Source organism: Hypomesus nipponensis, chromosome 24 (assembly GCF_054491055.1).
Source record: "Hypomesus nipponensis isolate SF chromosome 24, ASM5449105v1, whole genome shotgun sequence".
Lineage (NCBI taxonomy): Eukaryota > Metazoa > Chordata > Actinopteri > Osmeriformes > Osmeridae > Hypomesus > Hypomesus nipponensis.
The window spans coordinates 11,480,503-11,502,840 of record NC_140384.1 but is presented as its reverse complement, the minus strand read 5'-3'; the positions used below and the strand labels follow the sequence as shown (position 1 = coordinate 11,502,840).

At 50.4% G+C, this 22,338-nt stretch overlaps 2 protein-coding genes across 4 annotated transcripts in view; both read left to right on the top strand.

The window, feature by feature from the left end:
- The window catches only part of LOC146233230 (uncharacterized), a 25,292-nt gene extending 7,253 nt beyond the window's left edge, over positions 1–18,039 (top strand). Inside the window, exons 12-25 of the mRNA XM_084690038.1 lie at positions 1,054–1,121; positions 1,289–1,493; positions 3,831–3,907; positions 4,151–6,194; positions 6,277–6,432; positions 6,866–7,008; positions 7,095–7,242; positions 8,557–8,714; positions 8,816–8,912; positions 9,920–10,016; positions 11,716–12,232; positions 12,692–12,787; positions 14,062–14,248; positions 17,909–18,039. Of these exons, the coding sequence (XP_084546164.1) occupies positions 1,054–1,121; positions 1,289–1,493; positions 3,831–3,907; positions 4,151–6,194; positions 6,277–6,432; positions 6,866–7,008; positions 7,095–7,242; positions 8,557–8,714; positions 8,816–8,912; positions 9,920–10,016; positions 11,716–12,232; positions 12,692–12,787; positions 14,062–14,248; positions 17,909–18,039 (4,124 nt within the window). The remainder of the gene's footprint in view (positions 1–1,053; positions 1,122–1,288; positions 1,494–3,830; positions 3,908–4,150; positions 6,195–6,276; positions 6,433–6,865; positions 7,009–7,094; positions 7,243–8,556; positions 8,715–8,815; positions 8,913–9,919; positions 10,017–11,715; positions 12,233–12,691; positions 12,788–14,061; positions 14,249–17,908) is intronic.
- On the top strand, positions 14,201–22,338 carry LOC146233229 (beta-1,3-galactosyl-O-glycosyl-glycoprotein beta-1,6-N-acetylglucosaminyltransferase 4-like). 3 transcript variants are annotated; one of them, XM_084690324.1, is made up of 5 exons: positions 14,201–14,314; positions 17,909–18,131; positions 18,621–18,824; positions 20,157–20,233; positions 20,435–22,338. In XM_084690324.1, the coding sequence occupies exon 5, from the start codon at positions 20,436–20,438 to the stop codon at positions 21,738–21,740; it is 1,305 nt and encodes a 434-aa protein (XP_084546450.1). In that variant the 5' UTR covers positions 14,201–14,314; positions 17,909–18,131; positions 18,621–18,824; positions 20,157–20,233; position 20,435; the 3' UTR covers positions 21,741–22,338. The 3 variants fall into 3 exon arrangements, with proteins under 3 accessions (XP_084546450.1, XP_084546449.1, XP_084546448.1); XM_084690323.1 differs by lacking the exon at positions 14,201–14,314 and adding an exon at positions 14,972–17,115 and having other exon boundaries at positions 17,180–18,131; XM_084690322.1 differs by lacking the exon at positions 14,201–14,314 and adding an exon at positions 19,994–20,055 and having other exon boundaries at positions 14,972–18,131.

The window sequence follows — 22,338 nt, the reverse complement described above, 5'->3', positions numbered from 1 at the left end:
ATGTTCCCTTTATAAATCACAGATTTCCCACAAGTGTGCGTTCATGAATCAGCATGTTACCCCTCCCTGAACACGCCCATTTTTACCCATAAATAGTCAATGCAAAGCAACTCATGAATGCTAATCTAGTATCTCATGACCCTGGCATGCGATTGTTCTTCACGGTGAATCATGGCGACCAAAAAAACAAAAAAGCGAAAGTTCTCAGACACTGTTAGCCTATTGGTGGAGGCCCGGAAAACACAGTATTTGGTGGCTCGTGGATCACCAATAAAAAAAACTGTGCGAGTGGCGTCACTGTGCCAGACGATACCCGGAGTCGACATACAATTTGAAACCAAAAGCTTTTTGTTATGAACAGCAGTCTATTAAAGTCTGGACTGATAACGAGGACGTAGAGTGTAGCGATTGCACGGGAGCTTAACGACTGTATTTCCGTTTTTTGACATATGATGACATTTGCCCAGTATTAAAGAAATATATTTAGTTATACACTGTGTTCTGCAGTAATCTAAAGGTAGGATATGTGATATTATCCTGTATTCCATGCAGTCGGGCATCTCCCCCTCCTGCACTCCCGTAGTGGACAATCTGATGGCGCTGAATTTTGATTTTAAATTTGAGTTGGATTGTACAAGGTGTTTATGGAACAATTATCTCTGAGTACAAGCGCAAATAACACTGCTAGATGTAATCTTTATGCTAATCATGAAATTGAATTTAAAAAAACGTGTGTGAGGAAAACAAAATATATAATATTATGAGTAATCGTTCATCCCACATTTACTTTCTGCATTCTGACTACAGTATGGTCATCTGCGTCGCCAATTCCAACTATTTTCAAAATGTACGTAGGCCTACGGGAGGGTCAGAGTTTGCGTGGAGGACTGCACATTCTCCCGTCAAGTTTGTTTTTTATATATCACAACCTTTGCTTGGGAAGTTTTGTGCGTACGCAAGCTTTATAAATGACCCCTGTTCATTCGGTCTTGGATATATTCAGTGTGTTTAATGTGCAGTTGAAAACATCGGAGGTTTTTTGTGTTTTCACAGCTTTAAAGAAAGCAACAAACTCAGAGATCAGAAACAGTGAAGGCAGGATGTCAAAAGACAAGCAGGGAGTAAGTACAGCAATGGGTGCCAATATTGACTCTTTCTTTGTCACTTTTCTTAAAAGAATGCACACTTTCTTTCAGAAATCTGTAAGGCTTAGGCTAACGGTTTAATAAATACAATCCTCTTGTTAACACACTTATACCGATTTGACTTGATGATGTATCTGACCAAGATGGAAGACCCAGCTCTGCCCCCTGGGAGGAAGCGGAGGGCAGCCAGAGCAGAGGTCATCTCTACTCAGCTCAGCCCTAGACCCAGCTGTAGACCCAGCTCTAGACCCAGCCCTAGACCCAGCCCTAGACCCAGCCCCAGGACCAGCCCCAGGGCCAGCCCTAGGACCAGACTAGTCCTTCAGGCCTCCAAGCAGCAACAGGAAGGTACGTGACTCAGACAGCTAAGATGGTTTGTTACAGGGTTTACGATCCATGCAAACCACACGGCTGGAATGGTTTGTTGCAGGCTTTATGACCCTTGCAAACCACACTGCTGCAAAGGGTTCTAAAGAATGGGATTTCAATGTATTTTTTCTGGAATTTCAACGTTTTTATTTTTGGAGTAATTTGATCAGTTTTCTGACACGAAAATTATAGATTCTGCACTTGAAAACTCCATCAAATCTACAGTACGTATGACAGCTTTATCCTGGCCACTGAATGTTCTCATCTCTTCCTCAGTGAGGCCTCCTCCTCCTCTCAGTGCTCAGACTAGCCCCACAGACCTCTCCAGCCCCCCTACACACATGGGAGCCTTCTGCCCCCCTACACAAGCCTTAAGCCCCTCTCCCCAGCCAAGACTGGCAGTCTCCACATGCCCCAGAGCCCTCCAGACCCCCGGGGGAGATGACTGTGGAGAGCTGAGTGTTCTCAGTGACAGTGACCAAACTGTGGATTACACTGAGGAGATGTTCTCGTCTGACGACACGCTGGACTGGGATCTAAGAGCCACCCAGGACTTCCACAGAGGCCCAGGGACCCCTCCTCCGACAAGCCCACCTCCCCCTCCTCCTCCGACAAGCCCCCCTCCTCTTCCGACAAGCCCACCTCCTCCTCCGACAAGCCCACCTCCTCTCCTCCTCCTCCGACAAGCCCACCTCCCCCTCCTACTCCGATAAGCCCCCTTCCTCCTCCGCGAGCCCCCCTCCTCTGACAAGCCCCCCTCCTCTTCCGACAAGCCCACCTCCTCCTCCGACAAGCCCACCTCCTCCTACGACAAGCCCACCTCCTCCTCCTACTCCCACAAGCCCACCTCCTCCGACTAGCCCACCTCCTCCTCCGACAAGCCCACCTCCTCCTCCGACAAGCCCACCTCCTCCTCCGACAAGCCCACGTTCTCCTCTGACAAGCCCACCTCCTCCTCCTACTCCCACAAGCCCACCTCCTCCGACGACAAGCCCACCTCCTCCTCCGACAAGCCCACCTCCTCCTCCGACAAGCCCACCTCCCCCTCCGACAAACCCACCTCCTCCTCCTACTCCGAAAAGCCCACCTCCTCCTCCGACAAGCCCACATCCTCCTCCGACAAGCCCACCTCCTCCTCCGACAAGCCCACCTCCCCCTCCGACAAACCCACCTCCTCCTCCCCCTCCGAAAAGCCCACCTCCTCCTCTGACAAGCCCACCTTCCCTTCCACAGTAGCATGAAGCTGCTGCTCAGCTCAGTGTTCACCCAGCCAACTGTTTATGTTCTCGTTGACATTGGATGCTTTTGTCTAATCTCTTTGTATATTTTAGATGCATTTACTGTATAAGCAACTAGTTAACTAATTCATGTGTGCTTGTGCACAGTATTTATTTTGTCAGTTGTGGTTTTATATTCATGTGTTGGTTGGATTTCAAAGTAGCATAATATGACCTCATGTATGTTGAGTTTCAGTTCCTTGGTATGTAGGATCTCAGGATATGTATTTTAGCTGAACAGTTTATCTGGTTCTTGTTCTAATGCTGTACTGCTGACCAATATATTTTATGGGTTGCATCAGAGATAAACACATTACATTTACGCATTTAGCAGAGGCTTGTATCCAAAATGACTCCCAAGAGAGAGCTTAACAAAAGTGCATAGATCACTGATCATAACAACGAGATGGCCCTAAACATTGCAGGTAGCCAAAACACGAAGCATACATTGTGAAAACCAAATAAGTCCCAAAGGGAAGAACCATAAGAGCATGTAGTTAAACAATTTACAACTAAACAACAGGAACCTCAAAAGTACAAGGGTGTACCTGTGGAAAAAGCAAGCAACAATAATACATTTCACAGCGAGTACAATAATTCAGTTTAAAATTTCAGTCAGTTTCAACTAACCAACAAGGGCCGGGATTCCCAGATTCGTTAAGAAGCTCTTAACGCTAAGAGCTTCTTAAGAGCGTTCTAAGAGCGCTTTAGAACGCTCCTAAGAAGCTCTTAGCTTTAAGAGCTTCTTAACGAATCTGGGAAAGCGCGGCCAAGACAACAAGTCTCTCAGTAAGAGTCATTGTGATCCTGAAGGAAACTAACATCCGTACCATTGTACTCCCGCCCAATTGCTTCCCACAGAAACACAAGAAAAAATTGCAAGTAGAAGTATTTTAAATTCACATAGCCTTCTGAAATTGATCAAATAACGACATAATTTCCATGCTCTACTGCATCTGTGTAAATTATAATGGCAACATCGTCATTTTAATACTCGTCTAGTTAATAACTTCTTGACTGCTTTCTTGTGTTTGTGCAGTTGCAGGGATTGAGGGAGATGAGCCACATTACGGTGATGCAGGTCCAAACTGGCTCCAGCCCAGTGACTATAACAAGGCAGGCCTGGGATTGGTTCAGTGATTAACAGTACTATGTTTGTGCACCCTGCAACAGATTAAGTTTAGTCACATTGCACTTATATAGTGAGTTATTGTCTTGTTGCAGCATGTTGAACCCATCTTATATCACATTTCTGTTGTCTTGTTGCAGCATGTTGAACCCATCTTATATCACAGTTCTGTTGTCTTGTTGCAGCATGTTGAACCCATCTTATATCACAGTTCTGTTGTCTTGTTGCAGCATGTTGAACCCATCTTATATCACAGTTCTGTTGTAAATCAGAACTGTGAGAGTGGATCGTCTGAGAGGATCTTCTCCAGCAGAGCAGCTGAGGTTGATGAGCAGCAGGGAACCCTATCACAGCAAGCATTTACACCCCACAAAGCCATTCAAAAAGCTCCCCAAAAGAGGAGAGATATTTTTGACCTGCTCTTGCAGAATGAGCCCTTTGACTTGGATGGCATGGTAGGGTTAGGGTTAGCCGCTCAGCTAACATGCCATCCTGCGCCAGGTCAGCGCCCAGCTGTGGAAAGTTCTGATGCAGATTTCCTGTCGGAGGAAACAGACATTGGAGGACCGAGCGAGAGTCTGAAACGCTGCCAGGACAAACCACTGACAAAGCTGCAGCATCAGCAGACTAGCAGCACGGGTGGAGGAGGCAGTCTCTATGAAGGGATGAATGTAGCAGATGGAGGAGGCAGTCTCTATGAAGGGATGAATGTAGCAGATGGAGGAGGCAGTCTCTATGAAGGGAGGAACCCAACAAACAGTGATGAAAGAGATGTCCAGGTCTTGACCTCGGGAGCGTTGCCTCAAAAACAAAGTGAAGCCGATGTGAGCGACCCCTTCAAAGTCACGCCAGGGGAAGCTGTTACCTCCAGCCCAACACCACCAGAGGAAGCTGTTACCTCCAGCCCAGCACCACCAGAGGAAGCTGTTACCTCCAGCCCAACACCACCAGAGGAAGCTGTTACCTCCAGCCCAGCACCACCAGAGGAAGCTGTTACCTCCAGCCCAACACCACCAGAGGAAGCTGTTACCTCCAGCTCAACACCACCAAAGGAAGCTGTTACCTCCAGCCCAACACCACCAGAGGAAGCTGTTACCTCTAGCCCAGCACCACCAGAGGAAGCTGTTACCTCCAGCCCAGCACCACCAGAGGAAGCTGTTACCTCCAGCCCAGCACCACCAGAGGAAGCTGTTACCTGTAGCCCAGCACCACCAGAGGAAGCTGTTACCTCCAGCCCAGCACCACCAGAGGAAGCTGTTACCTCCAGCCCAACACCACCAGAGGAAGCTGTTACCTCTAGCCCAGCACCACCAGAGGAAGCTGTTACCTCCAGCCCAACACCACCAGAGGAAGCTGTTACCTCCAGCCCAGCACCACCAGAGGAAGCCCAGCCAGACATGAAAGAGCAGACTTGCAACACCGGTTCTCCGTCTCTGCTTGAACAAGACGCCAGCAGGCAAGAAGCTCTTAACAAGTGGTTGAGGCGTCCACCAAGCAAGGCAGTGTCCCAGGAGGATGGTGTTGTTGAACACCAACAGCAGGAGAGAGCTCCAGAAGTTTCTGATCTTTTAAGAGCCATCCACGTCCCTACGGAAGACTCAGCATTTACTGAGACCCATATTGACACGCCGGACGTTGCCAGGCCGAGGAGCAGAGAAACGGACAGCAAGGACCCAAACATCTCTCGCTCCTCAGCCTCCCCAGACCCTGACCACTGCCCCATCACCGGGGGGCTGAGTCCTGAACACTCAGTCACTAAAGACCCAGGAAACTCAGCTGACCCGGCCGGCCATGACAACGACGAGGTAGAGTCCGACTCGGACTGCACCATGATATCCGAGCCGGGCCAATCAGAGCAGCTGTCAGGAGGATTCAAGGGCGCTCACCTCCAATCAGATCGGGCCTTCAGCTCCAACAGAGACGATGCCAGACTGATGGACGGTCCAAATTCCCCCGTAGAAGGTGTGAGCGTGAAAGCTACGCAGAGCTGCCGAGAGGAACCTGACAGAAACCACTCATCAAGTTTATCTTCATCAACGGAAGATTCCAGAAGCCTGCTCACCCCGTCACACTACCAAGGTAGAGGTGACAGAGAGGACGGGAAACCTCAGGTTGAGACACAAGCTGATGCTGGGCCAGGGGGATGTTCTGCTGGGCGGCGCAAGAGGAGACTGAAGAGCAGCAGATCCAGGTTTGGACCAGGACCTTCAAAACCACCCAACCTGTGGAAGTCATCCCACAAAGGGGCCCAGGCCAACAGCACATCTAAGTCAGGTACGCAAACATCACAAAATGTACAAAAAACACAAAAATCAAGTTACTTGTTTTTATTTTATTTTTGTGTTTCATTCATCAGGTCCTTTACGAGGAACCAAAGTTCTGCCGAGAAATCTTCACAAGAGGAATGGACTTGGTGAGACTCACCTGCACTTAGCTTGCAAGAAAGGAGACCTCCCTCGAGTCAAAGCTCTTATTGGGGCTGGAATAAACGTCAATGAGAAAGATAATGCAGGTCTGTAATCTCATCGCTAACAGCATATTTCATCACTGCTAAATCACCCTTCAGCCTTCCTTCACTCCAGTATTGAATCTCAAACACAAGATGCCTTTTATCCTGCAACCACTTGATGTGTAGACCCCTCCCCCTGTATTGGCAAGGCTGGGTCATGTGACGTGTGTGCTGCGTGTGTATCGGCCAGGCTGGGTCATGTGACGTGTGTGCTGCGTGTGTATTGGCCAGGCTGGGTCATGTGACGTGTGTGCTGCGTGTGTATTGGCCAGGCTGGGTCATGTGACGTGTGTGCTGCGAGTGTATCGGCCAGGCTGGGTTATGTGACGTGTGTGCTGCGTGTGTATTGGCCAGGCTGGGTCATGTGACGTGTGTGCTGCGTGTGTATTGGCCAGGCTGGGTCATGTGACGTGTGTGTTGCGTGTGTATTGGCCAGGCTGGGCAGCGCTGCACGAGGCGAGCGCGGGGGGATTTGGGCTGGTGGTGGAGGAGCTGCTGAAGGCCGGAGCTGACGTCACCAGTCAGGGCCTGGAGGGCTTCACGCCCCTGCACGACGCTGCCGCCTCCGGTCACGCACAGGTACACCTGATACCAAATACACACCTGATACACATCTGGTACCAGATACACACCTGGTGCACAGCCCCTTGGTGTGTGTGTTCCAGGTGGTGAGTCTGCTGCTGCAGCATGGCTCCAGCCCCGGGGCCAGGTCTGCTGTGGGCCTCAGCCCGCTGGATGTAGCGCGAGGAGCAGACGTCCGAGAGCTGCTGTCCACCTTCCAGCCCATCACCCCCCTCAGACACGCCCCCTCAGGTGATCACACCTCCTCAGACACGCCCCCTCAGGTGATCACACCCCCTTAGACACGCCCCCTCAGTTGATCACGCCCCCTCAGACACACCCCCTCAGACACACCCCCTCAGACACACCCCCTCAGACACGCCCCCTCAGACACGCCCCCTCAGACACGCCCCCTCAGTTGATCACGCCCCCTCAGACACCCCCCCTCAGACACGCCCCCTCAGACACACCCCCTCAGACACGCCCCCTCAGGTGATCACACCCCCTCAGACACGCCCCCTCAGGTGATCACACCCCCTCAGACACACCCCCTCAGACACGCCCCCTCAGACACACCCCCTCAGGTGATCACACCCCCTCAGACATACCCCCTCAGACACGCCCCCTCAGACACACCCCCTCAGACACGCCCCCTCAGGTGATCACACCCCCTCAGACACGCCCCCTCAGGTGATCACACCCCCTCAGACACGCCCCCTCAGGTGATCACACCCCCTCAGACACACCCCCTCAGACATACCCCCTCAGACACGCCCCCTCAGACACGCCCCCTCAGACACACCTCCTCAGACACACCTCCTCAGTTGATCACGCCCCCTCAGACACGCCCCCTCAGGTGATCACACCCCCTCAGACACGCCCCCTCAGGTGATCACACCCCCTCAGACACGCCCCCTCAGACACACCCCCTCAGACACACCTCCTCAGTTAATCACGCCCCCTCAGACACGCCCCCTCAGGTGATCACACCCCCTCAGACACGCCCCCTCAGGTGATCACACCCCCTCAGACACGCCCCCTCAGGTGATCACACCCCCTCAGACACACCCCCTCAGACACGCCCCCTCAGACACGCCCCCTCAGACACGCCCCCTCAGACACACCCCCTCAGACACGCCCCCTCAGACACGCCCCCTCAGTTGATCACACCCCCTCAGACACATGCTGGTGTTTACAGCTTGGGCGTGAGGCTTCGCAGTGTTACGTTGACCTGGGACCCTAACCCTGGGACAGGCAGGCAGGGAAGGGATAGGGCTGGGACTAACAGGGAGGATTCAGAGGGTTTAAACAGCTTCATTGTTCTGTCTAAAGACTCTTACAGCAGATGCCTGTAATATTCTTACCTGACAAACCAAACAAGCTTGTCCAAAACTACGTTTAACACACCAGGCATCATAGACGAACAACAGACACCTTGTTTTATCACTTTCTCTTCAAAAGCTTTAGAATTGCAGGTTTATCAGGAATCCAACCCTTTTGTGAACGGGTCCATCTGACACCAGTGCTGTTGTCTGAGAGGAGTTCATCAGTCTCGTCTTCTTTCAGAGCCCGGGTCCTCGGAGGGAAGGGGAGTTTCGAGGCGTCTGGGCGGAGGGGGGCCCAGTGCGTCCTCGGAGAGCGGAGGGGTCGGGAGAGGAGAGGACAGCGACACAGACAGAGCCAGGCATCGCGGTGACCCCCAGAAACACGGCTCCACACACACTGTGAGGGCTGCCTGCACCTCGCCCCACACAGCCAAACACTGCAGACCGCCAGGCTCTGTTCTCACTGGCGCTGTTGTTGTTGTTGTCCTGCTCATGTTTAGCTGGATCAGTGCCAGGTCATAACCGCAGCCCTGGAGGAGGTGGAGAGGAAACAGCAGGAGATATCAGCCTGGACCTCCACACAGCCGGGAGACTCAGGTGGGCTGGGAGATCTGGAACCAGTCTGATCTAGAACCAGTCTGATCTGGAACCAGTCTGATCTGGAACCAGTCTGATCTAGAACCAGTCTGATCTAGAACCAGTCTGATCTGGAACCAGTCTGATCTAGAACCAGTCTGATCTAGAACCAGTCTGTGTCAACATTACAATCATCCCTGTGCTTGTTCAGGGAAGTTCTGCAGTTTATGACTCAGCCAATCTCAGATGTTTTGCTAATGTTAATCCAAAATGTAAATTTCCATGCAAATAATAATGAATCAAAAATCCAATTTAAATACAGAATATCTGAACTTCTTATCTGAAAGAGAAAATGATGGGTATAGCTCAGTGGTAGAACATGGGGATGGGTATAGCTCAGTGGTAGAACATGGGGATGGGTATAGCTCAGTGGTAGAACATGGGGATGGGTATAGCTCAGTGGTAGAACATGGGGATGGGTATAGCTCAGTGGTAGAACATGGGGATGGGTATAGCTCAGTGGTAGAACATGGGGATGGGTATAGCTCAGTGGTAGAACATGGGGATGGGTATAGCTCAGTGGTAGAACATGGGGATGGGTATAGCTCAGTGGTAGAACATGGGGATGGGTATAGCTCAGTGGTAGAACATGGGGATGGGTATAGCTCAGTGGTAGAACATGGGGATGGGTATAGCTCAGTGGTAGAACATGGAGATGGGTATAGCTCAGTGGTAGAACATGGGGATGGGTATAGCTCAGTGGTAGAACATGGGGATGGGTATAGCTCAGTGGTAGAACATGGGGATGGGTATAGCTCAGTGGTAGAACATGGGGATGGGTATAGCTCAGTGGTAGAACATGGAGATGGGTATAGCTCAGTGGTAGAACATGGGGATGGGTATAGCTCAGTGGTAGAACATGGGGATGGGTATAGCTCAGTGGTAGAGCATGGGGATGGACATTTTACTCCAGATGTAGCTGTTTGTGAGTGATTGTGTTTGATAACAGCACGTCATGTGTTCCCCAGACCAGCTTAACATGCAGCTCTCTCAGATCCAGAGCGTGCTCAGTGACGTGCTGGCTAAGCAGAAGGCGGAGAAGGAGGACCTCACCAGGAAGTACAGGTCAGCAGCTGCACCACAACATCCTGTCGGACTGGGGCATGTGTGTGTAGCGCTGGGTCTGCTGGGTGTGTGTGTGTGTAGCGCTGGGTCTGCTGGGTGTGTGTGTGTGTAGCGCTGGGTCTGCTGGGTGTGTGTGTGTGTAGCGCTGGGTCTGCTGGGTGTGTGTGTGTGTAGCGCTGGGTCTGCTGGGTGTGTGTGTGTGTGTGTAGCGCTGGGTCTGCTGGGTGTGTGTGTGTGTAGCGCTGGGTCTGCTGGGTGTGTGTGTGTGTGTGTAGCGCTGGGTCTGCTGGGTGTGTGTGTGTGTAGCGCTGGGTCTGCTGGGTGTGTGTATGTGTAATCCTGGTTCTGCTGGGTGTGTGTGTGTGTGTAGCGCTGGGTCTGCTGGGTGTGTGTGTAGCGCTGGTTCTGTTGGGTGTGTGTGTGTGTGTGTGTGTGTAATGCTGGTTCTGCTGGGTGTGTGTGTGTGTGTAATGCTGGTTCTGCTGGGTGTGTGTGTGTGTGTAATGCTGGTTCTGCTGGGTGTGTGTGTAGCGCTGGTTCTGCTGGGTGTGTGTGTGTGTGTAATGCTGGTTCTTGTGGGTGTGTGTGTAGCGCTGGGTCTGCTGGGTGTGTGTGTGTGTGTAATGCTGGTTCTGCTGGGTGTGTGTGTGTGTGTAATGCTGGGTGTGTGTGTGTGTGTGTGTAATGCTGGTTCTGCTGGGTGTGTGTGTGTGTGTAATGCTGGGTGTGTGTGTGTGTGTGTGTAATGCTGGTTCTGCTGGGTGTGTGTGTGTGTGTAATGCTGGTTCTGCTGGGTGTGTGTGTGTGTGTAATGCTGGTTCTGCTGGGTGTGTGTGTGTGTGTAATGCTGGGTGTGTGTGTGTGTGTGTAATGCTGGGTGTGTGTGTGTGTGTGTGTGTAATGCTGGTTCTGCTGGGTGTGTGTGTGTGTGTAATGCTGGGTGTGTGTGTGTGTGTAATGCTGGTTCTGCTGGGTGTGTGTGTGTGTGTAATGCTGGGTGTGTGTGTGTGTGTGTAATGCTGGTTCTGCTGGGTGTGTGTGTGTGTGTAATGCTGGGTGTGTGTGTGTGTGTGTGTAATGCTGGGTGTGTGTGTGTGTGTAATGCTGGGTGTGTGTGTGTGTGTAATGCTGGGTGTGTGTGTGTGTGTGTGTAATGCTGGGTGTGTGTGTGTGTGTGTGTAATGCTGGGTGTGTGTGTGTGTGTAATGCTGTGTGTGTGTGTGTGTGTAATGCTGGGTCTGCTGGGTGTGTGTGTGTGTGTAATGCTGGGTGTGTGTGTGTAATGCTGGTTCTGCTGGGTGTGTGTGTGTGTGTGTGTAATGCTGGTTCTGCTGGGTGTGTGTGTGTGTGTGTGTAATGCTGGTTCTGCTGGGTGTGTGTGTGTGTGTGTGTAATGCTGGGTGTGTGTGTGTGTGTGTGTAATGCTGGTTCTGCTGGGTGTGTGTGTGTGTGTAATGCTGGGTGTGTGTGTGTGTGTAATGCTGGGTGTGTGTGTGTGTGTAATGCTGGGTGTGTGTGTGTGTGTGTGTAATGCTGGTTCTGCTGGGTGTGTGTGTGTGTGTGTGTAATGCTGGTTCTGCTGGGTGTGTGTGTGTGTGTAATGCTGGGTGTGTGTGTGTGTGTAATGCTGGGTGTGTGTGTGTGTGTAATGCTGGGTGTGTGTGTGTGTGTGTGTAATGCTGGGTGTGTGTGGGGGCAGGATGGCGGCGGACTCCTTCCGGCAGGGTGTGTTGAGGCGTCAGCTGGCCTCGCTGGCCAGCAGGCAGAGGAGGCTGTTGGGAGTTCTACAGACACAGAACCACCTTAGGCAGAAGCTCCGCCCTCACAAGGGCCCCTCCTCCCCCAACACCTCCACTCACCCCGTCAACACCTCCCCAGCCAGCACATCCACTCCCCTCCGCACCGCCTCCACTCACCCCCACAGTGTCCCCCTGGTGCCCTCCACCCCGGTTGCCCCTGTAGAGCCCTGCTCCTCTCAGAGAGGTCAGAGGGACATCACCAAACCACAGGCTGCTCGCACCAGTGGCCAATCTCAAACAGGAAATCCCAAGTCACAAACAGGAAACTCCAAGCCTCAAACAGGAAGTGATAGTGCAAGGCTGCAGTGTGGAGAGGGGGGTGGGGGTGGTGAGGAGGGGGTCAACAGGACACTGAGCGGTCTCATCCAGAGGGAGGCGCTCTCCCCAGGGGACGGAGTCCTGCAGCTCACCTGGAAGGTGAGTCAGACTGGACCAATCACAGCTTCCTTCACTTTCCTGACACTTTCTTCTGTAGAATTCTGGATTTGTAGTACTTTGAGGTATCTATGATGTTGCTGTGAGTCAACTGCACAAACATGTTTCCTGCCTGAATGACCAAAACATCTTCAGAGTGTGTGTTCACCAGTGTGTGTGTCCAGAGTGTGTGTTCACCAGAGTGTGTGTTCACCAGTGTGTGTTCACCAGAGTGTGTGTTCACCAGAGTGTGTGTTCACCAGTGTGTGTGTTCAGAGTGTGTGTTCACCAGAGTGTGTGTTCACCAGTGTGTGTGTTCACCAGAGTGTGTGTTCACCAGTGTGTGTGTTCACCAGAGTGTGTGTTCACCAGTGTGTGTGTTCACCAGAGTGTGTGTTCAGCAGTGTGTGTGTTCAGGGCTGTACTCACCGAGCATCACTGATCTCTGATTGGTCGGTTCAGGGCTCGCCAGGCCGGGTGCTGTCGGCTCCGGAGGGCTGGGTGGAGACCATCCTGGGGAACAACATTCCTGTTAGCCATGCCTACACCTGGAACAAGGTACAGGTGTTCACCCTACACCTGGAACAAGGTACAGGTGTTCACCCTACACCTGGAACAAGGTACAGGTGTTCACCCTACACCTGTAACAAGGTACAGGTGTTCACCCTACACCTGTAACAAGGTACAGGTGTTCACCCTACACCTGGAACAAGGTACAGGTGTTCACCCTACACCTGTAACAAGGTACAGGTGTTCACCCTACACACCACATGCTCCAGGAGATGCTCCTGGGAGGAGATTTGGGCAGGTGTTCAATAGTGAGCTTGTATCTCACCTGTAGACATCTACTGTTGTAGCAGGAGAGCTGTTCTGCCCACACTGGCCTATCAGAGTCCTGTTAACACACTGGCCTATCAGAGTCCTGTTAACACACTGGCCTATCAGAGTCCTGTTAACACACTGGCCTATCAGAGTCCTGTTAACACACTGGCCTATCAGAGTCCTGTTAACACACTGGCCTATCAGAGTCCTGTTAACACACTGGCCTATCAGAGTCCTGTTAACACACTGGCCTATCAAAGTTGTGTTAACATAACTCTGCTTCTCCTGTACTGCCTTGTTTGTGCATTGGTTGTGTCCATAATGTAGGCAACAGAGTGCTCAAAATAGTATGTCTATGTTTTCCCTGTTAGGGCTTAAGTTTAGGTTAAGTCCACACTAACACCATTTAAGTTGGGTGTTTTGTAAAAGTTCAATAAGTGTTTCATAAGCCGACCCAGTTGAAACAAGTGTGACAACCCAACGAGGAATTTCAGTCATGTCATCTTCATCACAAGAAACATTGTGAGACATTCCCCAACCACAGTCTCCCACATGCAGATAGGTGGTGAAGTTAGAGGGACTGGAGCTGGAAGGTTTGTGTGAGAGGGCTACTTCCTGTTTCCAGACAGGCTTGTCAGTTGGAGGAAATGGAACAGCAGAAGTTGATGAATGATTAAAGATTAAAGAAGCGCCACAGAGCAGTAGCAGCCAGAAGCTCCTCCTCCTTCTCCTTCTGGTAGCAGAGACGTGATTACTTTGCAGAGTCACTAGTAAATACAGACTGTTCCTTGACTCTTACAACCAGAACACTGTAAGAACTAAGATCCAGATCCTTGATCTGGATACTGTATGTTGCATATGCACTATTTATACGTCGCTTAGGACGAAAGCTTCTGCTGGTCTGTCTGCAACCTGCTGGGAGCAGAAACAAGATATGTTTATTGTTCCGTACATATCAACTGTTGTATAGGATCTGAGGGGCTCACTTTGACCTGTTACTGTGTCTGCAGGTGAACTACAGGGAGAGGTCGTTGTCAAGCTACATATTGGATACGGACGCAGGGACAGGCCAGAGTTCTACAGCACCTCCCCGCCCCTCCTCCTCCCAGCCCCGCCCCTCCTCCTCCCAGCCCCGCCCCTCCTCCTCCCAGCCCCGCCCCTCCTCCTCCCAGCCCCGCCCCTCCTCCTCCCAGCCCCGCCCCTCCTCCTCCCAGCCCCGCCCCTCCTCCTTCCATGAGCCCGGAGCCCACGGACCCCCCACAGGTGTGTCTACACCTCAAATGACTGGTCTCTTTACCTGGTAACACCCCAGATGACTGGTCTCTTTACCTGGTAACACCCCAGATGACTGGTCTCTTTACCTGGTAACACCCCAGATGACTGGTCTCTTTACCTGGTAACACCTCAAATGACTGGTCTCTTTACCTGGTAACACCCCAGATGACTGGTCTCTTTACCTGGTAACACCTCAAATGACTGGTCTCTTTACCTGGTAACACCTCAAATGACTGGTCTCTTTACCTGGTAACACCTCAAATGACTGGTCTCTTTACCTGGTAACACCTCAAATGACTGGTCTCTTTACCTGGTAACACCCCAGATGACTGGTCTCTTTACCTGGTAACACCCCAGATGACTGGTCTCTTTACCTGGTAACACCCCAGGTGACTGGTCTCTTTACCTGGTAACACCCCAGATGACTGGTCTCTTTACCTGGTAACACCTCAAATGACTGGTCTCTTTACCTGGTAACACCCCAGATGACTGGTCTCTTTACCTGGTAACACCCCAGATGACTGGTCTCTTTACCTGGTAACACCCCAGATGACTGGTCTCTTTACCTGGTAACACCTCAAATGACTGGTCTCTTTACCTGGTAACACCCCAGATGACTGGTCTCTTTACCTGGTAACACCTCAAATGACTGGTCTCTTTACCTGGTAACACCTCAAATGACTGGTCTCTTTACCTGGTAACACCCCAGGTGACTGGTCTCTTTACCTGGTAACACCCCAGATGACTGGTCTCTTTACCTGGTAACACCCCAGGTGACTGGTCTCTTTACCTGGTAACACCTCAAATGACTGGTCTCTTTACCTGGTAACACCTCAAATGACTGGTCTCTTTACCTGGTAACACCCCAGGTGACTGGTCTCTTTACCTGGTAACACCCCAGATGACTGGTCTCTTTACCTGGTAACACCCCAGGTGACTGGTCTCTTTACCTGGTAACACCCCAGATGACTGGTCTCTTTACCTGGTAACACCCCAGGTGACTGGTCTTTTTACCTGGTAACACCTCAAATGACTGGTCTCTTTACCTGGTAACACCCCAGATGACTGGTCTTTTTACCTGGTAACACCCCAGGTGACTGGTCTCTTTACCTGGTAACACCCCAGATGACTGGTCTTTTTACCTGGTAACACCCCAGGTGACTGGTCTCTTTACCTGGTAACACCCCAGATGACTGGTCTCTTTACCTGGTAACACCCCAGATGACTGGTCTCTTTACCTGGTAACACCTCAAATGACTGGTCTCTTTACCTGGTAACACCCCAGATGACTGGTCTTTTTACCTGGTAACACCCCAGATGACTGGTCTTTTTACCTGGTAACACCCCAGGTGACTGGTCTCTTTACCTGGTAACACCCCAGATGACTGGTCTCTTTACCTGGTAACACCCCAGATGACTGGTCTCTTTACCTGGTAACACCCCAGATGACTGGTCTCTTTACCTGGTAACACCCCAGATGACTGGTCTCTTTACCTGGTAACACCCCAGGTGACTGGTCTCTCTACCTGGTAACACCCCAGGTGACTGGTCTTTTTACCTGGTAACACCTCAAATGACTGGTCTCTTTACCTGGTAACACCCCAGGTGACTGGTCTTTTTACCTGGTAACACCTCAAATGACTGGTCTCTTTACCTGGTAACACCCCAGATGACTGGTCTCTTTACCTGGTAACACCCCAGGTGACTGGTCTTTTTACCTGGTAACACCTCAAATGACTGGTCTCTTTACCTGGTAACACCCCAGATGACTGGTCTTTTTACCTGGTAACACCCCAGGTGACTGGTCTCTTTACCTGGTAACACCCCAGATGACTGGTCTTTTTACCTGGTAACACCCCAGGTGACTGGTCTCTTTACCTGGTAACACCCCAGATGACTGGTCTCTTTACCTGGTAACACCCCAGATGACTGGTCTCTTTACCTGGTAACACCTCAAATGACTGGTCTCTTTACCTGGTAACACCCCAGATGACTGGTCTTTTTACCTGGTAACACCCCAGATGACTGGTCTTTTTACCTGGTAACACCCCAGGTGACTGGTCTCTTTACCTGGTAACACCCCAGATGACTGGTCTCTTTACCTGGTAACACCCCAGATGACTGGTCTCTTTACCTGGTAACACCCCAGATGACTGGTCTCTTTACCTGGTAACACCCCAGATGACTGGTCTCTTTACCTGGTAACACCCCAGGTGACTGGTCTCTCTACCTGGTAACACCCCAGGTGACTGGTCTCTCTATCTGGTAACACCCCAGATGACTGGTCTCTCTACCTGGTAACACCCCAGGTGACTGGTCTCTCTATCTGGTAACACCCCAGATGACTGGTCTCTCTATCTGGTAACACCCCAGATGACTGGTCTCTCTACCTGGTAACACCCCAGGTGACTGGTCTCTCTATCTGGTAACACCCCAGATGACTGGTCTGTCTACCTGGTAACACCCCAGGTTACTGGTCTCTCTACCTGGTAACCCCCCAGGTGACTGATCTCTCTACCGGGTAACACCCCAGGTGACTGGTCTCTCTACCTGGTAACACCCCAGGTGACTGGTCTCTCTACCTGGTAACACCGCAGATGACTGGTCTCTCTATCTGGTAACATCGCAGATGACTGGTCTCTCTACCTGGTAACACCCCAGGTGACTGGTCTCTCTACCTGGTATCACCCCAGGTGACTAGTCTCTCTACCTGGTAACACCCCAGGTGACTGGTCTCTCTACCTGGTAACACCCCAGGTGACTGATCTCTCTATCTGGTAACACCCCAGGTGACTGATCTCTCTATCTGGTAACACCCCAGGTGACTGGTCTCTCTACCTAGTAACACCCCAGGTGACTGATCTCTCTATCTGGTTACACCCCAGGTGACTGGTCTCTCTAAATCAAATCAAATCAAATATATTTGTATAGCCCTTTTTACATGCAAGCATGTCACAGAGGGCTTCACATACGCCCATAGAACTGCCCCTCAACCAACCTAAACCCTCAAGGAAGACAAGGAAAACCTCCCAGAAAAACTCTCAACGGGAGAAAAAATGGAAGAAACCTTGGGAGGAGCAATTCAGAGAGGGATCCCCTCCTCCAGAGACGGTTATCTCTCTACCTGGTAACACCTTGGTCTCTGCTTCCTCAGTGTCGACTGGTCTCTGCTTCCTCAGTGTCGACTGGTCTCTGCTTCCTCAGTGTCGACTGGTCTCTGCTTCCTCAGTGTCGACTGGTCTCTGCTTCCTCAGTGTCGACTGGTCTCTGCTTCCTCAGTGTCGACTGGTCTCTGCTTCCTCAGTGTTGACTGGTCTCTGCTTCCTCAGTGTCGACTGGTCTCTGCTTCCTCAGCGTTGACTGGTCTCTTCTTCCTCAGCGTTGACTGGAGAGTCTTACCCTAACCCAACAGAGCTGTGTGTCTGTTGAAGCATGGCCACAGCCTCTCAATAATGAATGTCCTCGTCTAGTGGGTTCTGCACCTGGAGAGCTGCTGTGTGGCGATGAACCGGGGTCATAAACAAGTGCACCATGGCACTAGCTATAAATAGAGTGGTGATTATGTATTGTTTGTTTTCTCAGCATGGACAGCGCTGCAACACCTCCTGCAGATCAAGACGATCCGGCTGGTGTGTGAGGAGGAGCTGGCGCCCAGCGACGTGATTGACGACTACTGGGAGCGTCTGTGTCTGGAGGACAACTGGTCCTGCTGACTCCTCCCAGGGGAGGGCCACCTCATCCTGGAGAACTGGCCTGCTGACCGTCACCTCACCATTCACAAAGAATCACTAACCACACCTGTTAGGTAACATTCAATGAACCTCATGTTGTTTTTGGGTGGTAACCCAGTGAGTGTTTTTTGTTGTACGTTTGTGGATTTGGCCTACACTACACTACTGTTACTGTAATGTAGTTTGCAGTGTAAAACTTGGTGTTAAAACGGTTATAGGTAATTAAGTTTGAGTTCAAATAATGTTATTTCTGCGTTTTGTAATTGTTGGACTGTATAATCGTTGACCATCTGCATTTAAGTCTACATCAGTGACATTACTTTGTTTTGATTAAAATCTAAACTATGAACTAACAGAAAAAGTGCTTGTTTGTTTTTCTGTGGTTGCTGTAGGCCTCTGTAGAACTGTAGCATATGAACAACACTGAACTTGTAAACCAAGAGGACAGGAGCTTTTTTTAGCATCAAAGGTCCGTTTTTTGTATTGCGGGTCGGTTTCGGTTGATAAGAATCACATGGCCTCTATCTCCATGTGTTTTGTTTTTTTTACAATTCAACCCTCAGATAAGCCAGTGTATAATATGTGCCAGTAGTGGGCGGAGGAGGACTTGCACTCTGCTGATGATCTCTCATGACTCCGTGACAGTCTGCAGTGTGATGTCGCTCCACCACACCTACAGAAGTCGTCCCTCCAGACTCAGTCCGGCACGGCAGCGGTGCGGCTCACTACTCACGATGCTGCTATGTGAGAATTCAGATTCCCGAGTGGTAAGTTGTGTTGTGTTCTGTAGGTTGTTTGTAACGGGACGACTTGAAATCGCTTTTTTCTTTTTCGGTCCTGACATCGTTCACACATGATGTTGGCCTTTATTTCAGACTTGAATTAAATGTGTCGGACAAAGTTTGGCGTGTGGGTCTGATACATTTATAACTTCATTCTTAAACCAGATTACAAATAAAACTAGCATATGTCTTTCTAAACTAAACAACAATTACGCTTTTTTTCAGGCTACACTTATAATAGCCTAGACGTATGGAATATTTTCCAGCGAACTTTTATTTCTGAAACTAAAGTTTAGCTCTCAAGGCTGTAAAGCATTGAGAGAATGTCCTTGGTTAGTCATGAGATGTTACTGCTTGTAATAAACTTAAACATCGATCAACGCTGTCTGCTAACCTGACTGTGTTCGGTCCTTCATTTTCAAGTCGCGTGCCTTTTTGTTGCGTTACGACCTTCCTTTCAATGGAGGTTTTAATGGGAATTGTCTATGAATAATTTACCATGATTTTCTCTACTTTGACTCAAAAATTCTAAACGTTTAAACATGGACTAAGGTCTTAACATTATCGAAATGATACCCGGAAATTTTATATGTTTAAGTATTTAGCATACATTTTACGTAATAAGCGTTTGAATCAAATAAACTAATTTCAAGGGGAAATAAAGTCTAACACTTTTCTTATTTGTTACAGTTTTGAGTCTGTATCTTCAAAAACTAACAAATTACACGGCTGTATTTCTGAGGTCGTTCACGTATGTGACGTCATTACCAAACCACAGGGGCCTCATTACAGAAACTTCCTGAGTCTGAAACCCGCCGGATCACCGTTCAGTGCAGTTAGGACTTTTGCACTGAAACATGTTTCCTAACTGCATTGGGACTTCTGCTATCACTGAAACATGTTTCCTAACTGCATTGCGACTTCTGGTATCACTGAAACATGTTTATCTTATCTTAGTGTAGGAATATAAAACCATTGTAATTTCCCAGAAATGACAGCAGCTCTATTGTTTGGTCTGTAGTAAAGAAGATGAGGAATGTGAACACCTGTGTGAGTTTAGGAAGTGCTTCTGTAATAGGACAATAGGATCTTTCTGTTATTTGAAATGTAAGTTAAAACAGAACAAGCAGTTAAGATATTTTTCTGTCATGAAGCTCCAAGATTTCCTCTCACCTGGACAAGATACATACATACAAAGAACAATATGGTTGCTAAGGTACTAGTCCAAAACTAATGTCCACTATAGTAGACAAACATGTATTGCTGGGTGTCAGGATTATGTAAGTATTTTAGTAAATGGAATCTGTTCATTTATAGGTTGCCTTATGAGATTTGGGAAGACAAACCTTTTGATGGCATCTGGCAGAGCTTCAAAGACCTCTCTAGAGTGCAAGGTATTAATATTGTTGTTCAATACAAATCCACAAAGCATTGAAGTTAATTCTTCTTAATTGGTCAATATAAATGGCATTAAAATATTAATAACGTATAAAAGGTACCTTATTTCTTTTTTACATGAATTAAGATGACAACTGTAATTCCCATCATGCATCTCTTCCTGTTACCAAGACCACTACCTGTCCTCTCCTCCACAGAATGAAAATAAGATGCTCCCCCTTACATAAACTGAGACGCAGATGTTACCTGCTCTCCGTGTCTCTGCTGGCTCTGTGCCTGCTGAAGCTGGTCTACTTCAAGGTGTCTGTGAGGAACCACTTCTACATCGAGCCTTATGGGATCACCGCCAGTGCATACAGGATCAAAACCCACAGGTACAACATCAACTGCACGGCCATATACAACCTGGACCCTGTGGAGATTGGCAAGTCCCTGGAGATACGGAGGAAGGTGATCGTGGACCTGAAGGACGACAGCGTAGTGTCTCTGACCGCAGACTGTGAGAGCTATGTGGAGGCCAGAGGATATGACCTGGTGTGGGTCTCTGAGGAGGAGAGAGGTTTCCCGCTGGCGTACTCCCTAGTGGTCCACAAGAATGCTCCCATGGTGGAGCGCATCCTGCGAGCCATCTACGCACCTCACAACGTCTACTGCATCCACTACGACCACAAGTCCTCCCTGCCCTTCATCACAGCCATGAACAACCTGGCTCGCTGCCTCCCCAATGTGTTCATCGCCTCCCGGCTGGAGACCGTGCTGTACGCCCACATCACGCGGCTCAACGCCGACCTCAACTGCCTGTCTGACCTGCTGGCTTCAGAGGTCAGCTGGAAGTACGTCATCAACCTGTGCGGCCAGGACTTCCCGCTCCGGGGGAACAGGGATCTGGTGAAGGAGCTCCGGGCGCTGAACGGCAGCAGCATGCTGGAGTCCAGCCGGCCCAGCCAACTGAAGAAGCAGCGCTTCCTGTTCCAGCACGAGCTGAAGGACGTCCCGTACGAGTACCGCCGTCTCCCGGTCAGGACCGGCCGGCCCAAGGCCCCGCCACCGCACGCGCTGCAGGTGTTCAGCGGGAGCGCCTACTTCATCCTGCCTCGTGACTTTGTCAGCTTTGTGGGCAGCAGCCCCGTGGCCCGAGACTTCCTGGCGTGGTCTGCAGACACGTACTCCCCCGACGAGCACTTCTGGGCCTCGCTGGTGCGCGTGCCGGGCGTGCCGGGAGGCATCCTACCAACCGCCCCCGACGTGACTGACCTGCAGAGCCGTACGCGCCTGGTGAAGTGGAACTACCTGGAGGGCTCACTGTACCCCCCCTGCTCGGGCGCTCACATGAGGAGCGTCTGCATCTATGGGGCGGCTGAGCTACGCTGGCTGCTCAACTACGGACACTGGTTTGCCAACAAGTTCGATCCCAAAGTGGACCCGGTGCTGATCAAGTGCTTGGAGGAGACACTGGAAGAGAAGAGGCAGCAGAGTAGGAACTTGGTGAATGAGGAGAAATGAATACTAGGAGCGGCCCTGTTGTGTGTTTGGGGGGTGAGGAGTGGCCCTGTTGTGTGTTTGGGGGGTGAGGAGTGGCCCTGTTGTGTGTTTGGGGGGTGAGGAGTGGCCCTGTTGTGTGTTTGGGGGGTGAGGAGTGGCCCTGTTGTGTGTTTGGGGGGTGAGGAGCTCAAGGAAATTGGGGAGCTCATACTAAGAGGGCAGGATGAAGCTCATTCCTACAGCTACGTTCCGTCCTCTTTGTGACTGAATCCTACAGGAGACCGAACCTTCCTGTGCCTCTCTGATGAGTGCATGTGTCTGCTGAACAACACAGTTATGCAACAATAATGCGTATCACAAGGAGAAATGCCATCTTAAAGTGTCTAACCCTAACCCTATCACAAGGAGAATCTTTGAAAAGTGTCTTGACTTGAATTTACAGCCATTCCTGTGTCTGTGTGCTGTGATCTCTCTGTCCTTCATGCAGCATCAAAGAACCCTCCACTTTCCAGACCAATCACACACACACACACACAACGGTTTGGAAACATTGACAAATATCAATGTTTATTTGATAATGTATGCAGTGAAGCTGAAGAAAGGAAAGTTTGATACAACA

Excerpts from the sequence above, each read along its gene's own strand:
- LOC146233229 (XM_084690324.1), top strand. The coding sequence starts at position 20,436 with ATGAAAATAAGATGCTCCCCCTTACATAAACTGAGACGCAGATGTTAC.